Raw genomic sequence first — 18,466 nt, forward strand, 5'->3', positions numbered from 1 at the left:
AAGACAGTCACAGTTGACAGGGAAGTGAATCATAATCTACACAAGATGGCGGATAAATATAGACAGGCGCTGGGTCAGATTATCAGAGAGCCGGGTAATGGAGTTTGTGCAGATTGTGGAACAGAACGTAAGATATCAAGTATAATTTGTGTTTGGTCTGTAAAAGTAGCAGGTGCGTGATTGTCGTCGTCAGACGACATATCGACTCCCCGGGCCGTACAACATGGGGAGTATCATGCGGAAGAACAACAAGCCAGTTAGGTTTGACACCACGCAGCATAGAGCAGTATAATCGATTATTCTCGTTTTCCTAGGTTCGGTACAAAAAGGAGTTTAGATCGGAAATTAGGAGTGTTTTTGTATTAAGCTATGTTGTCGGTTGACATTTGTACATTCAGGAGATAATGACATAATACCTGTTAGCCAATGAAATATGTGATGTATGTTTGAGTCGAGAGTGAGACGGTAGGTCCAGTCAGTTACCACTGGTATCATTGTTACCATTGTTGTCAAGTTGTTATCATAATGGGAGACAAGTGGTAAGAGTAATTATCTGGTACACCAACACAACCACAAACCTTATAGGGATACGACGGTGTTGGTTATGTTTCTTTGGGCTGTAGGTGAACGCACCTATAACCAAAGTAGTTCGTAGCCATGGAGAATTCGTAGACATTCCCAGCTCGTAGACAAAAAATAAATAAATGGGAAATAGACATGAAAATTAATTTATTACAGATATCAGCTATCTTTTATTTTGATACGGAAGCTATAATCTTGTATCAAAACTTATGCTAATCCCCTACTCCGCTCACCCCCTACTCCGCTCACCCCCTACTCCACTCACCCCTACTCCGCTCACCCCCTACTCCACTCACCCCTACTCCGCTCACCCCCTACTCCGCTCACCCCCTACTCCACTCACCCCTACTCCGCTCACCCCCTACTCCGCTCACCACTTAGGCCTACTGAATGAACCTTGTCCTTCTTACCTTGGATATGGGTCTACTAAACGGGTTATTTATTTAAAATAGTATTTTCAAAGGATCCTGGGAAAGAAATACTGATACTTACCATATTTTTTGTTTTAATTTTTATTCATGAAAGAACTGGGGCGGCTGGGTGTCCTAGTGATTAAAGCGTTCACTCATCACTCCAATTCCCGACATGGGTACAATGTGTGAAGCCTATTTCTGGTGTCTCCTGCCATGATATTGCTGGAATACTGCTAAAAGTAGCGTAAAATCAAACTCACTCACTCATAAAAGTGACTGCAAAAGAAAACAATCAGAAACATGAACAACATAGCAACCGATGAAAATGTGTCTTTCACTTAGGAAATGACCCGACCAATCATATGCATTCTTGTACAAAAATCTGTTGTTGAGGTAAATGAATGACACATCAATATTCCGCTAAGGTGAGGTGGAAAATGGGATTTAACATTGCATTCAAGATTGTTGCACTTACAATGCAACGTGCATGCACGTGTGTGTGGCTGCTTGTACTAGCCTGGACTTATGCCATTTTTATGGTGTCAGCCCACTGAGATACCATGTCACAGTTTAACAGGAATACATCACTCAGACACAGTATGCTGACTCCGAGCAGACCAGTCCTTGTTTTAGCCCTTTCATGCGGAGGGCCAGGCAGGGTAACAACAAATACCATCTTTTAACGTCTTTTGGTATGACGCGGACGGGGATCGAACCCCGACCTTCCTCTCCCCGGGCGGACGCTCTACCACTAAACCACGGAGGCGGTCCTGCTAAGTATTAATAATATTGATAGTACAGGTAAAAAGAAATGTTTCTACGAATTCACTGTAAGGTTATGTCTAAGAGTTGGCCTTGTCTATGAATTCACCGCATTCCGTGTCATTGTACTCTAATGGCTTGATGAAAAATCATGGCCATTAAGTAGTGGTGCTCTGCTGTTTTTTGTTTGTCTGTTTCAGTGACTATTATTATTTTACAGGCCATATTAGTTTTTGCTGATTGGGATATAAATTTTGAAACAACATTGACAAACTCCCAGTGTATCAACTGACTGTGACACTGACCATACCGTGTCATTACATTTTGCAGTTTCAACTTCTCTGAAACAATATGGCCATTGGTGAGGTGAGGTGAAATGGGGTTTAACGTCGCATCCAAGATTATTGCACTTATATAGCGACGTGTGTGTGTGTGTGTGTGTGGCTGCTTGTACTAGTCCGGACTGATGCCAATTTATAGTGCTAGTGCTAGTTTAACATGAATACCCCACTCAGACACAGTATACTGACTCCGAGCCGACCAGTCCTTGTTTTAGCCCCTTAATGCCGAGCGCTAGACAGGGTAACAACAAGTACCATCTTTTAACGTCTTTTGGTATGACGCGGCCGGGGATCGAACTCCGGGCGGACACTCTACCACTAGACCACGGAGGCGGTCATATGGCCTTTGGAGATGAAACCATGGCAGCCATATTGGAGACATCATATTTGGCCATAATTCGTACATTTCTGAATGCATCATTATGAAATGTTATATGCAGCAAATATGTGGTCTTCGTTATAAAATATAATATGTGTTTTGACATAATTGATTTTTCGTCCAGTCACTACCTTTGGATTTTACAAACCACCATTTTGCTAGTGTAACTGAATTTTCTGAATTCCGTTCTGATTCTAGAAAACAATCAGAAACTTGTTAAAACCTATTTATCAGTATTTCTTTATCAAAATGTATTGAAAGTTGTTTTTGGTGTAGTTAGTAGAGAGGCCTACCACAAATGTTCTATGGTTGAATTTCAACCTTTATCACACAATGTTTGGTGTCACCAAACTGAAAATGCTGTCATGATCAATAAAAGGTGTGGGCAAAATTTGAAAACCAATATGTTAAAGCCTGCCACCATGTGTCATTTATTATCTGTATACATTGTGGAGCCATGGCAAAAAGTAGTTTTTTGCATATGGTTGCCAAGGACATGATGGAAAACTTTACTGTGTCTAGAAATGGTTCAAGCAACATTGGGAGAGGTTGTCAGTAATGTGGCAATGTTTCATCATGCCAAACATTTTGATAAAGGAGAACATAGCAAAATAAGTATGCAGACCAAAACTGTCCACAGTTCGCAAGCCAGTGTTTTGCCTATTGCCTATTCGTCGGCTACCTTTTGGCTATTCAAAGCCAAAACAGCCATTGCTTTGGCTGTGGAGGGAAGGGCTAGGGACATACAGAACTTCAAGAGGGTCTCTTTCTTGTGACAGACTAGTTAACACGCACCTGGCCTTGTGACCTCCAGTTACCTCTGGCACTAAAGACCTTTACACTTTCAACATGCTCTTAAATGTCTTTTCTCTGATACTGATGAAGTTGAAATTTGGATTGCATGTTCTCTGACCTTCAAATAGTGTGATTATATTGCAATTTGTTAAACAGAAGATTACAAAATCAATTTTTACTTAAGAAGAAATGTCTTGTTCTTATAAACTTTGTGTGAATGTCACAACCATACAAAGGTCCAAGTTAGTTCAAAGCATCACTATTTAAACTGGGGGGGGGGGGGGGGGGGGGGGGGGCAAGGCTTCACACATTGTTTCAATGGGGGCAATCATACCCAGGTTTTCTTAACACAGAGTCATCACTTTTACAGAAATTAATACCCTGCTGCCCCAGGTGAACCGAAATCCTAGATGTAATGGACATGGTGCAATGGATGCAATTTGCACCACGCATATTTCCATCATAACATGCTGCAGGACTTTTCTAATGATTCAAATGTCATGCATATATATCTTTCAACAAAGTTAAAGTCAACTGATGATATTGTGTAATACATGTACCAAGACTTGTGGAAAGTACTTGATTCTGATTCAATGACTGCATCATTGCAGGAGTTAATCCCCTTTTGAGAGCCCTTCTTTCTCAGTCATTGTCAGCATGTGTTGTGCAACATTAGGGGCAGAAAACATGATAGAAATCAAATAAGATAGTTTGTGACAATCTGTAGACATCAGCATGATCAGAGATGTTTGTCATTTGGCGATTCTTTATTCCTGACTGTACCCAAATTCAATTTAGAGTCATCAAATCTTCAGGTACCCAGGCTCAATGATGAAAATACAGAATGTTTATCTCCTGCATGAATATAGCATTATGTAGATTCCGATTTGACATTTGTTCATTTCTAACTCGGTTTACTAATTGTAAGTGACTAACCCAAATTTCAAAAATGTGAAATAGAATCAGAATTTGGAGGGTTTTTTTTCTCACTTAATCTATGAACTGACTTCAGCAATGAAGAACGCTGTGAAGTAGCCCAATGGATATAAACATATTTATTTCCATAAACATGATAAAGTGGAGGGATTGGCAAACAAGCAAATTTTGCTTATCTGAATGCCTCTCCCAAACATGATACATATACAAATAGCAATGTATTGATAGTGACATGAGAAATAGCATACATTGTATAATTGACATTAAAGATAAGTATTGTTCTGTAAGTGTTTAATTACTGGATTATCTTCCATAACTACAGTTACGTTATTATTTACATTCAGCACAACAACATTGCAGTATCATATAGCAAAGCCAACATCTCAGACAAAATCTCTAAATTGGCAAGAAGATAGAATAAAACTGTGCACCGATTTCAAAATTTGTTAGTGTCGTTAAATTTGAATTACCATTTAGAATTGAATTTAAATCGTAGCCTTTTACGAAATAATACATGTTTTGCCTTACTGTACTGTTTAAGGGACACATAAGAAAGAAATGAAGTGCATCTTCCGTATGATAGCCACAACAACATCTCGGGCTGTCGGATATAAATCTGGCAAATTTGTCGGCGTTTAGATCACTGCAGCCAAGCCTGAGATGGGAGTGTATAACCTGACAGAATCTTGATCCATAATTTGTATCAAAGTATATACCAGTCCTATCATTGCTTTTAAAACTTCCTAAGCTACTGGCATTGGTGTATTCAATAGGTAGTGAGTTCCAAATATTAACTGTATCTGGAAAAAATGATTTGGCATAATTTTTTTTATTTACACTTTGGGGTTTGCACCTGAGAGCAGTTTCTCAAATTATAATCACTTGCATCCGACACTCTATTTGGAACTAAGGATGAGAGATAGTCTGGTACTAGATTGTTAACCATTTTATAAAAAATATTTAACTTTTGAAAATGCCTTCTTTCTTCTAATGACGTAAGATTTGTTTCTTTATAAAGTTTACCGTGACTTGTGCCACGAACAGCCCTACAAATAGTTCTGAGTGCATCTAGATTTAGTTTTTCAAGTAGTAACGCATGTTCTTTTGTGCAGTTGTCCCATATTTGGCAACAATAATCAAATATCGGTAATATGAAAGATTTATACATAGTTTCCAGTGTTTTTCTATTTAAACGATACTTGAAACTCCTCAGACAGTTAATCATTGGACTGACTTTCTTGACTAGGCCAATAGACATGAGAGGAACTAACCCTTTGACTTTTCACTCTTGATAACATTTGAACTTTGATTTCATTAGCTATATATAGGTCAAGTGAGTTTATGTCGAGGATTGCTTGTCTTTCATCCATAGTGCATCGTGCACCGTTATGGCAGCCATATCATGTGTTGAAAAACCTATTTATGATTTTATGCCTCACCAAGCTATTTTTTAAAAATGTAATGAAATTTGGTGTATGTGTGGCAGGACTCTTAATTAAGATATAGAGATGAATGCTGGCAGTGTTGTCTCTCCCGACATGCCCCTGACTGTTCAGTATAAAAATCCATGGTAAATAGTTGTCATGTTTGTCTCACCATCTTATTCACTGACATGATGGTTTAGGTTTCGTTCATGCCTGTTATCGATCGTCTTGCGTTAGATTTTTACAAATTCTATGTTTAGTTGATTTATGTTTGTTTGTTGTTCATTGACATCATGAGCATTGATCCTCGCATCTGGGATACAATGACATGCATCAACCAAGTCTGTGAGCATGACCACCCAATCCCGTTAGTTGCCTCTTACATCAAACATAGTTGCCTTTTAGTTTTATGCCCTTTATTCTGGACAATTACCAGTTTATTCTGGACAATTACCAGTTTATTCTGGACAATTACAAGTTTATTCTGCACAGTTACCAGTTTATTCTACGCAGTTACAAGTTAATTCTGCACAGTGACAAGTTTATTCTGCACAGTTACCAGTTTATTCTGCACAGTTACATGTTTATTCTGCACAGTTACCAGTTTATTCTGCTCAGTTACAAGTTTATTCTGCACAGTTACCAGTTTATTCTGCACAGTTACAAGTTTATTCTGCACAGTTACAAGTTTATTCTGCACAGTTACCAGTTTATTCTACGCAGTTACAAGTTTATTCTGCACAGTTACCAGTTTATTCTGCACAGTTACAATTTAATTCTGTTTTTATTAGAAGTTTATTGTGGACAATTACAAGTTTATTCTGGACAGTTACAAGTATATTCTGGACAGTTACAAGTGTATTCTGCACAGTTACAAGTGTATTCTGGTCAGTTACATGTTCAAAGCGGCACTACCTGAACTCACTCACTGACCATGCTGAGTTACAGTTTAAATTATACTCACCACCAAAAGAAATGCCACACATGTTGGTTAATATATGAAGACTTCTCATATTCTCATAAAGATTGGTTCAATGCACTAAGGAACATGCTGATGTTGTTTGAACCGATGGCTGACATGTTGTGTGAACCGATTATCATGAACGAATCACATGTGGCGTCATAGATTCATGACCTGAGATGCACCATTCGTCTTGTGCAGGACTAGCATGTCAAATTTGGAAAGTATGTGCAGCATATCGTGATAAGAATAAAGACACTCTGTTGACCATGTGTCTGTGGTGACACTTGACTGATTTGGTAGTATTGTCAATAATTGGTACACATTGGAAACATTTCTTCTTAACGTACCGGTACATACTTCTCTATTTGTTTCTATAGTTTGCGTTTCTTTTGGTGGCGAGTATATGTATGTATATCATGATTGTGTTGTGACTTCAGGGACATGCTTGACTTCTCAAGTATGCTGTGTCCCTGTCTGTATCATATGACCTCTTTTTCCTGAAACACTTAGATACTACTTGTAAAATACACAGGGAATGAGAGTACCGCATTCCTTTGGTACGTTAAAAATCTGCTACTTAAGCTAAAACAAGCATATGACTTATTTGGTACAAAACAATTGGAAAAACATCAAGACTATTGAGTATAAGAGAATTCTAGGACACTTTCACATCAGGTTATCTTACCTAAATAAAGTTCATATTCATAAAGTTTTGTAAAGTATCAGAAGTTTTATGTTCGATAGTTGATAAATATTTCTTTTAGAGATATGACTCTGTGACTTAGTCAGTAGGCTTGCTGAATAATGAGCTTGATTGTGTGAAGATATGTGGCGGCAGTGACAACTTGCTAAGTTCTTTCCATTTCCCCTCTCTGGCGGTTTTGATAGTGTGAGTGAATGTTGTTTTGTGTCAGCCATATTACTTAGTTATATATGTCATGTTGGCCTGTAAAAAAGCAACTTTGGACCAGACCAACCAGTGGTTGATAGCAAGAGCAATGCTCCATACCGTCCAGGGGTGATGATGCATAGCTTGCGTTGTAACACCAAGTGATCTTAGTGCAAAGATGGTCGTAACTTCAATACTTTCACTCAGACTTATAGCAGTCATTAGGCTAAGATCTCTTTGTGGAACAGCACCCAGGTCACACATTGTTATCATAGACTGCCCTCTACAGAACAGGGATCTTGGATAGAAGAAACAAGCTTATGTTAATCCACTAGAAGTATCTGCTGGAAACTGGAACTAGATTAAATAATATTTCTCTGTTTTGAGTTTCACAAGTGTAAGGTCGTGATCCAAAGACACTGAAAGGTGTTATTACCCTTACGTTGCTAATTTGAAATTAAGGATTGACTGGACCAGTGTGCAACTTTAGCCACTATTTCAAAGGTGTAAGCACAGCTAAACATAGTCCTTATGGTAACACTATGCTGTACAGAACATGATGCTAGGAGCCACGTTGGAACTAATGGAAGGACACCTTGTTGTCAGTCTTTCATGTCCACACAACTTACAACTATAGGATGCTTCAGATATGTCTACAATGAAGATGATACGGAGTGCCACATATTTCTTTCTCTGAGACCGATAGGCCAGAATACATTGAACCTACTATACTGTGCACACAGTTTGTTAGTGGTTACATTGTTATGGATTCATCTCTTTCATAATGTTATCTTTTGAGTAGAACATGTTGTGTTTAGCAGAAATAAGAAAAGGTTTGTATTTATTATTTATTTTGTCTCTTTTTCAAATATTTGCGTTGGTAGATCTGCTAATGACACTGAAGTGTAAGGCAAGATTGGTTTGTTGCTTAATGCCGCACTCAGCAATATTCCAGTCAATCGACGGAGGTCTGTAAATACTCGAATCTGGTCCAGACAATCCAGTGATCAATATCATTAGCATCAATCTACACAATTGGGACCGACGACTTACATCAACCAAGTCAGCGAGCCTGACCACCCGACCCAGTTAGTCACCTCTTACGACATGTTAGGCAAGATAATAGCATGGTAGTTGAAGGTCATGTCTATGAAGCAAGTGTGGAATAAGTTTAGACTTGTTTACCATATTCGGTATAATAAGTGCCCTAGGCGCTTAGAAAATTGACATGGGGAGTGCTTAATTAAAAAGTATGCAAGTCAAATTTTTGTCAGAGATCAAGCCGTAGAGAAAGAATTAGTTCAAACATCAATGAAACTAAAACTTTTTCAGTGATGGTTACCATTTACTTACCGTGTGCACCATGTTCTACACTACAGTGTTTACTGTAAAAAGATCTGTAATATGCACAAGAAAGTAACAATTGTCATGTCAATTTTCGGGCTTCATATGGGGGAAGTCATAAAGATTACATACAGATTGGTGTGGTAGTTGTAATGGGCTTATTGGAGTGGACGGTTAAAACGGCAAATACAGTAATAGCTTTCAACTGAATGTTAGTGATGAATGAATCTGAAATTGGGCTTGGAACTAGAACTCTGATATTGGCTGGCATGTATGTTCTATAGTATTCAGTTGAGAACAACCAAACAGTTGTAGTTAACGTAGGATTTCTTGCACATGCCTGATGCATTCTGGCTGTTGCAGATCCGTCATGGGCATCATCCACAATCGGGATCTTCCTGTGTCAGGACTGTGCTGGGATGCACCGGGCACTCAACAGCATCAGCCGAGTCAAGTCCGTCACCCTCGACAACTGGGACTCTGACCAAGTGGAGGTGTCTATTTCCCTATGTCATCAACACTAATGTCACTAATCACGTTGTTTAAACAGCCTGAAGTAAAGTGGGGGAGATAGTGTTGTTTCCTCTTTCAAGTCTCACATTGTTAATTCAGCATTCATGTGTAGCATTGTACACTTGCTTGTAAATTTGAAGTCGCCTTCCTCTTCAGTCATTCAGTCATGGCACAGTTTGTGTTGTTGAACTTAGGGCTTTGTTTTAATTTCCTGTGACATGATTATGATTTATACAACTTGAATGCAAAGAGATGATTGAGGCATGCACACAGCTATTACCAGTAGTATACCCTTGCATTACTGTGAAAACAGGGAATTAAGACATATTGAGGGTTCATCCTGGTATATCCTTAAAGTTGGTAGTAATTCACCAATTGAACTGATTTATTTTCAAACATCTGCTACAAAATGTGATGATACTTTGTGTGCCACTTTTGTGAAGCAAGTACAAGCATTGACATTATTAATGTCAAATAGTGTTATATCATCTGTATTCAGTGATGTGATATGTCTTCAGCTGATGCAGGGGATTGGCAACAGCAGGGCTAAGGAGAGGTATGAAATGAACGTTCCTCCGTTCTACAGACGGCCACAGAAGGAGAGTGTGGAGTAAGTACCTCCAGTACACAGACATGAATACATGACACTACTTTATGGGTAACAACTTCTTGTAGTCTTTGTAATCCATTTGCAAAATTGATGTGAGCAGATTTGTTAGATTTTTGTCTTTTTCCTTGATGGCTGACAAGATGAAATAATGTAGAATAGGATAGGCCCCTGCTGATTCCCATGTGTTAGTCACATGACACCATCCAAGATGGCTGCTGACAGATGTCATACATGTCTTGATTTGCAGTTGCCTCTGTGCATGCTGTGTGGTATATGTGTATTTAGGGTTTGATTATTGAACATGTTGAAGAGCAAACAGAGAGAACAGAATTGATGGTAGGCTGGTCATGTCAACGTGAGTTACCATAGAATTCATCATTTTGCCATCTGTTATTAATATAACATTTTTTTACTTTCAGAGTGTTGAAGAAGGAATGGATATTTGCCAAATACCAGCGCCTGGAATTCACAGATGCAGACAAGCAGGACGCTTACAATTGTGCAAAGAAAGAAGGACTCTTGTTAAAACTTGGTCGTGATAGAAAACTCTTCCAACAAAGGAAATTTGTTCTTTCAAGACCAGAAAACAAACTTCAGTATTTTGTGATAGAAGACTCCAGCAAAGTGAGTGTATATCTCCTGCATGTAGCTGTATTGGCCTTCCACAGGCATGGCAGTCAAAGCTCCCGAACATCTTTCACTCAGTTTGTTAATGCCGAATAGTTGAGTCCAGACCAGACAAACATGTGGATGATATTATGAACAACGTCCATCACCATCGGGGTAAGATGACCGACACTTCAACCGCACAACAAACATAGGTTACTGGTTACTGGGCACCTATTATAACAGTTTTGTCGAAATAGAGGCTAAAGTATAAGGGCTAATAATAAATAGCTGGATGATCTTTGGTTTTTCAGCACCATACCTGTGAAGATCCGGGTTAGAATAGGTCTTCAGCAACCTATGCTTGTGGTAAGAGGCAACTATGCTTGTTGTAAGAGGTGACTAAAAGAATCAGGTGGTCAGGCTCAGTGACTTGGTTGATGCATGTCATCGTATTCCAATTGCATGGATCGATGCTCATGATGTCAATCACTGTATTGTCTGGTCCAGACTCGACTATTTACAGACCACTGTCATATAGCTGGGATATTGCTGAGTGCGGCATTAAACAACAAACAAACAAATAAACAAACCCATGTACTACCTGCATGACTTCGGCTTACCTTGATATAACTGAAATACTGGACAAAACCTACGAGCACAGAACAATCTTAGCGCTACAAATATTATAAATCTTCAAGATTGGGATCATAGGCTTCAGTATCCACTTGCACAAAGGGGTTGTAGAGAAAGATCATTGTAAGATATAACTGAAACTTGAAATTGGTCGGTGATTCAAATCGACTCTTCAACAACACCAAGAAACAATCACAGATATCACGTCAGAAATATCGTTAATGACGATAGTGAACCGCATAACCATAGTCGATAGCAAAAAGTACATTTCCCAGTCGACTCAATGCTGATACAAGTGTGAAACATACCTTTATTAAGGGAAGGATGAAAACGTAAGGCGCCTGCAAGCTATGTAGTAATTGCCATGACCTTTTGAATAACTCAAGGGCAGCTAATCTTAGTTCATATTCTAGATGGGAGTGGTTTCCCTTTCATGTTATATTATACAAAAATATTATTGATGTATGTTTTAATTTTCATAATAATTATGTCACAAAATCTGGATCCCAATTTGTGGACATGTTTGTTCGTATTTCAATATTTTTCATAAAACATGGGTGGGGTATTTCCTTTGTCACTGTATGAAACTCTCACCTAAGCCATGACAGTAGCAGTGCAGGAAGAAATTATATGCCATCATCCTAGTAGTCGCTCCCTTCAAATAATTGGGACTTTTTTTTATAAATGTGCAAGGTGTGATAGAGTGAGGTACATGTTGTATATCGTAACCGGTTCCATTGTTGGTATGCACAGCAAGCTATGCACATTTGCAGACAACTGTAGACACGAGCTAAATTGAAGATAATCGCATCTCCTCCATTGAAGATTTTGATCTTAGCTAAGATTGCAATCTTTATTTCAAGTGGAATGATCCCTCATTCTCTGTATCTCTAGGGCTTTTCATAAAGCTACACTAACCCCTGGATCCATTTCCGTTGTTCTCCCAACCTCAAATTTCCAACCCTGAGGCAATTTCAAATAATAATTTTACTGAATAAATGTTGCGAAAAGCTGTGTTGTAGGTCCTATAATATCTATGTACATATTCGTTTGTACTGATATTTACACTATGAAATCTATGTTCGAAATCTGTAGGTTTATTGTTCCATAAATTGTGTTTAAAAGAAAACAGGTCTGCTACATCCATGACCTTACATTATGTGACAGAGGGCCTATCAGCCATCAGGTTTGTCCCAGCAAGGTGATTCAAGTCATTCACAGTGTTGGCTTATTTGAATTGTAAGAATCAAGCAGTTAATGACTACTCTATCGGTATATATCACATGGAGAACATTTAGATACTTGGCACTAGACTAGAAGACATAGAAATAGTGCCCAGATTGTGGAGTTACAGGTCATACCATCTTGAAATAAGTCTTGAGCTGATGTTGTTGTTGTTTTAGAAACCTAGACCCAAGGCAGAGATAGACCTAGATGAGGTCAACGCAGTGTTTGTACCTGAGAAGATCGGTCACCCCTATGGCATGCAGATCACCTTCTACAAGGATGGCTCAACCAGAAGCTTATTTGTACATTCAGAAAGCTCCAAAGTAAGTCCTCATCTACTGCTAGATACCATGAGTGATAGGAAGATACTATGGTATGTTCAGTGGTCAGACTACAGTGTCACATGTCCTTCAGACATTTAGTCATGCTGGAAGGAATAGGGATGTAGACACTTAAATAGACTCTTTGATTGCAGTTTTATCATAAAAATATTTAACTTTTAACTTTGACTCATTGGAAATCATCTTCCCGAGGCAAGGGAGTTAACTGACTATAAGAGTCCAGTTTGGATCCACCGTTGCCGAACAGGTCTGGAATTCCGGAGTTTTGGCTGGACAAATGAGTTGATTTGGTTTAAACATATTTTATTCACTAAAAGTGAATGGGATTGGGTACAAGTTCTCCAACTAAGGACACCTTCTCCCAATCGAGTCTATGCATAGCCAAATCAAAATCTGAACTAGACGTGCAGTTTGTAAACAACACGGATTTCAACTTCCAGATTGTGGCTGACTGCAGGATTTGCAAAGCATGTGTATCCTCAACTGGGCATCAACAGATTATTTGCAAATCTTGTCATGTTTTAAATCAAGGTGCTCAAGTGATCTGAAGCACTTCTCGGTGTAAGACCAGTGTTATTACAATATAGACCTTGATTATCGACCAGATCTTCTTGACTTGGCTCCACCATTTTGTTTGAAGCAAATGCAAGTGTTTTAAAGAGAGGTGAATCTGATTGGTCAGTGGAAGGACATGGAATAGACATCACTTGTAATTGCCATAATCATGATAATCCCAGCCTAGTTCAGCAAGGGAGGAAACTGGACTTTTTTAGTCAGTTCACTCCCTTGCCTCGGGATGATGGTGGGAAATGAGAATAAGAGCTGTATGACCACGGGGAAAAGGAACGAATGTAGATGACTGTATGGAGATTCATGACTCACTATATGAAACTCCAGAGGTTTTTAACTCAGAAAACGGTTTATGCTGGTGATCTGCTAATGAACTGATTACATGAATAAGTCCATTATCATATATTATCATCATTTCTGGTACTGATCTATTATTTTCAAATCAATGTCCCCTCCTTTAAACATGCTTGATATGTCAGGTTCTATGAGATGAGACATATTAATTATCACAAGGAGTGTGATCTTTTAAACATATACAACCAGATATGCCTCTTTAAGGCACAAAGTATATTGATGGAAACGTTGTTGTTGATACTAAGCCATGTATTTACAGGACATTGTTGACTGGTATCATGCTATCCGCGCAGCCAAGCTGGAACGCAGGAGGATAGCATTCCCAGACAGAGATCTCGACACAGTAAGTATCGGAGCATTTGTGGTTCCCTTTCATTGATAAATAAACTTGTATCTACTTGCTGGTTCTTTCACATGGAGGAAAGTGAGGATGTACATGAGAGTGAACCAAGAAACATGTGGCTTCAGCTAAAACATATTTTAACTCATTAACATTTCTAAATCAGTTGGATAGTATGTGTCTTAGGTCTTAGTCTGACTTTTATTTGGGGCTAGGTAAACTGAGCTTCAGCAGACCGTGTGTAAAATCTAAACATGTTTCCTGAGGATTTTGTGAGCAGATGAAAAACAATTTTGACCAATTGCATTTCAGGGATGTCTGTGACTGTCCTCATGTTGACTCATGTCATGTTGTCATGCAGGATAGTTAGGTGCTTGTGAAGTGCTAGTACAGCATCGTGGGGGGATGTTTGCCTATCAGCCTGTCTAATTGTAGGTAGCTCTAAATGTGAAATTTCGCTTACTGTGAGTCAATATAAAGTGCTGAGTCTTTGGGAAGGCATGACATGCATAGTGTGGTGGCGTATTCAGACAAATAAAGAGAAACGGATACCTTCATTTGCAGTTGTTCTCTTGACGGTGTACCTTTGTTAATGCTTTTCATTGAACTGGTAAATGTCCAGAACTTGAAATAAAGTACCTCTACCTTTGATATTAACACTTTGTCCTTAATCAGAAATCAGCAACACCAAGATTGAAGATTGAATAATTTCACTACTTTTCTAGCAAACTTAACTTCTCTCATTTAACATGTTATGTACCTTCCAGGAAATCAATAACATGAAATTCCAAGAGAGGCATATTCAAATTAGATGGGTCAGGTCAGGTCAGGGGAACCAACAATGATTGTATTTGTCAAGGCTGCAAGTGTTAGCACAGACTTAAGAAAGTATAAATTGAGTCAGGGTGGATTTAAGGAACTAGATTTTAATTTGCTCCAGGTGCATGTTGACATGAAAACCAAGTTGTACCAAACAAAACTAGCTTACAAGTTGAAACATAGGCTGGTCCGCTGCCAGTGTAGCTTTAATCAATAACGCATTGCTGTAAAACGTAATAGGAACATACAGCCACAGTTTGATGATACCATGCTCAGGAAAGTAGGAAATATTACACATAACGCTAGGATTAGTAGTGTGGATATAGAGCTTACAGGTATTGAGTGTGTTCAATGATCAATTTTGTCTGAACAATTAAGGGTTAGTCTGACACATATTTGAAATTTCTTTTACATTTACCTGATGCATGTAGACATGAATATTAGGTTGCAGTTTTTAATAATAGGTTGCATTGGTGCATGTTACGAGGGGCGTTCAATAAGTTTTGCAACTTCAATATAAGACCAAGTCGCAGAATATCTTTTGCACTTTTATTTTTCAATGTAATCTCCATTCACCTCAATACACTTATGTAGGGTGGGTGATTTAACTGTACAGCCCAAACTTAGCCCCCAGTGACTATTTCCTGATAAAGTTCTTCACTCTATTAATGTCACCATTAGACACCATTTTTGAGGGTTACAATATGTTAATGGTACTTTTTAAGGCAGTGTCTAGTCCAACATATGCTCACTCATCTATGAAATTGGATTCCTAGATTCATCTGACTTTTGCATTGATTGGCATACTATCCGACCTTGTTAGCATGAAGTCCTTGGTACCATAGAAAACATTTCCTGTTATTAGGGGTGACTATTGGTCTGGAAATCACTATGGTGATACCTATTGATATTGCAAGCAGCTATTGCGATAAATATCAATAGTTTTCAGTGTATCATTTTAGATGGTTCTAGAGTTGAATTAAACGTTGGAACTGAAGTTTCCTTTGAATGTGATAACCATAACAACAAATAAAATGTAAAGTTTGAGTACGACTGATTTGTTTTTTCTATACCCAAAGAATTGAAGAAAAAGAAACTTCCTCATTACCATGTGTAAATTACTGCCACTCATGATCAAAAGAAAAACAAACTTGAACAGCATTGCATATATTTTATTGATATGGTAAATACGATCAAAACTATCAATATTCCTAACTCAAATCAATACTATTGATCAGAAACTGATTTAACAATCGATTTATTGACTTTATATCGATATTTCGATTTATTGTGACACCCCTACCTGTTATCCTTCTGAGACACATGTAGTGTCAATAATTTACATCATATCTATGCATAATGCCTTTGAAATGACGATGAAGTGAAGCCATGATGTATAAAGTTTAATGACTTGTAGGTGGCCCTCTATATGCTGACTCATTTCATGTTTTTATGTGTTGGTACATATACTCTCAATCTTTTGTTCCCAGTTGGCAGAGGACTTGACACGTGACTTCATGTTAGAGGGATGGCTGTACAAGATGGGACCACGCAATGAACCTTTCAAGAGGCGGTGGTTCACACTAGACAAGCGCAAACTCATGTATTATGAAGACCCACTGGTAGGAGCATTTGGTTTGCTTAAATGTTCCTTTCTAAAATATTATTGCATTGGAAACTATATGCTGTACCATCATGAATACAGGTACATATCTAGCCTTCTGTACCACCATGAATACAGGTACATATCTAGCCTCCTGTACCACCATGAATACAGGTACATATCTAGCCTCCTGTACCACCATGAATACAGGTACATATCTAGCCTCCTGTACCACCATGAATACAGGTACATATTTAGCCTCCTGTACCACCATGAATACAGGTACATATCTAGCCTCCTGTACCACCATGAATACAGGTACATATCTAGCCTCCTGTACCACCATGAATACAGGTGCATATCTAGCCTCCTGTACCACCATGAATACAGGTACATATCTAGCCTTCTGTACCACCATGAATACAGGTACATATTTAGCCTCCTGTACCACCATGAATACAGGTACATATCTAGCCTCCTGTACCACCATGAATACAGGTACATTTCTAGTCTCTTGTACCACCATGAATACAGGTACATATCTAGCCTCCTGTACCACCATGAATACAGGTACATTTCTAGTCTCTTGTACCACCATGAATACAGGTACATATCTAGCCTCCTGTACCACCATGAATACAGGTACATATCTAGCCTGCTGTACCACCATGAATACAGGTACATATCTAGCCTCCTGTACCACCATGAATACAGGTACATATCTAGCCTTCTGTACCACCATGAATACAGGTACATATCTAGCCTCCTGTACCACCATGAATACAGGTACACATCTAGCCTCCTGTACCACCATGAATACAGGTACATATCTAGCCTCCTGTACCACCATGAATACAGGTACATATCTAGCCTCCTGTACCACCATGAATACAGGTACATATCTAGCCTCCTGTACCACCATGAATACAGGTACATATCTAGCCTCCTGTACCACCATGAATACAGGTACATATCTAGTCTTGTACCACCATGAATACAGGTACATATCTAGCCTTCTGTACCACCATGAACACAGGTACATTTAGCCTCTTGTACCACCATAAATACAGGTACATATCTAGCCTCCTGTACCACGAATACAGGTACATATCTAGCCTCCTGTACCATGCATACAACTGTGTCTAGCTTCCTGTGCCATCTTATATGTAGGCACATAAAATCTTGAAACCTCACTGGTGGAAAATAATGCATGTCTATAACATGGTAGTATGACATTTCTTGTTGCAGAATGCTTTTCCTAAAGGAGAGATTTTCATTGGTCATCGTGACGCAGGGTACCATGTGACTACTGGGACTACGGAGGACAAGCCAACAGGGGGCAGTCCATTCTGCTTCACACTACACACGCCAGACAGGAAGTTTGTGTTGAAGGCCGAGTCTAAAGAAGAGATGGACAAATGGGTTGACATGCTCAATAAAGTGATCGACATGCCCCTTACCCCCCAGGACAGTAAACGTAAGTAGTCATTGCTTCAGGACATCATGCAGAATTACACTTCAGCTTATACTGAAGGGACCGCCTCCGTGGTCTTGTGGTAGAACGTCCGCCCGGAGAGCGGAAGGTCCGGGGTTCGATCCACGACCGCGTCATACCAAAAGACGTTAAAAGATGGTACTTGTTGTTACCCTGTATGGCGCTCGGCATTAAGGGGCTAAATCAAGGACTGGTCGGCTCGGAGTCAGTATACTGTGTCTGAGTTGGGTATTCATGTTAAACTGCGGCATGGTATCTCAGTGAGCTAGCACTATAAATCGGCATCAGTCCGGACTAGTACAAGCAGCCACACAAACACACACACGTACCTGCACGTCGCTATATAAGTGCAAAAATCTTGGACGCGACGTTAAACCCAATTTCACCTCACCTCACCTTATACTGAAGGATTAGGATGTGGCTTGTCATGGACAGGGTACTTTCTCTGACTATGGATGTCATGCTGCATTATGAGTGAGTTGGGTTTAACACCACTTATTCAGTGTGTCAGCTTGATGTGGGA

At 39.1% G+C, this 18,466-nt stretch overlaps 1 protein-coding gene across 1 annotated transcript in view; it reads left to right on the forward strand.

Moving 5' to 3' along the window:
- Positions 1 to 18,466, forward strand: part of LOC124144586 (arf-GAP with dual PH domain-containing protein 1-like) — a 25,733-nt gene continuing 7,267 nt past the window's right edge. The window contains exons 1-8 of the mRNA XM_046514074.2: positions 1 to 127; positions 9,193 to 9,323; positions 9,861 to 9,952; positions 10,372 to 10,576; positions 12,598 to 12,744; positions 13,946 to 14,029; positions 16,336 to 16,467; positions 17,697 to 17,925. Coding sequence (XP_046370030.1) covers positions 46 to 127; positions 9,193 to 9,323; positions 9,861 to 9,952; positions 10,372 to 10,576; positions 12,598 to 12,744; positions 13,946 to 14,029; positions 16,336 to 16,467; positions 17,697 to 17,925 — 1,102 coding nt within the window. The 5' untranslated portion in view covers positions 1 to 45. The remainder of the gene's footprint in view (positions 128 to 9,192; positions 9,324 to 9,860; positions 9,953 to 10,371; positions 10,577 to 12,597; positions 12,745 to 13,945; positions 14,030 to 16,335; positions 16,468 to 17,696; positions 17,926 to 18,466) is intronic.

This window comes from Haliotis rufescens, unplaced genomic scaffold (genome assembly GCF_023055435.1).
Source record: "Haliotis rufescens isolate VD_foot unplaced genomic scaffold, xgHalRufe1.0.p SCAF_11, whole genome shotgun sequence".
Lineage (NCBI taxonomy): Eukaryota > Metazoa > Mollusca > Gastropoda > Lepetellida > Haliotidae > Haliotis > Haliotis rufescens.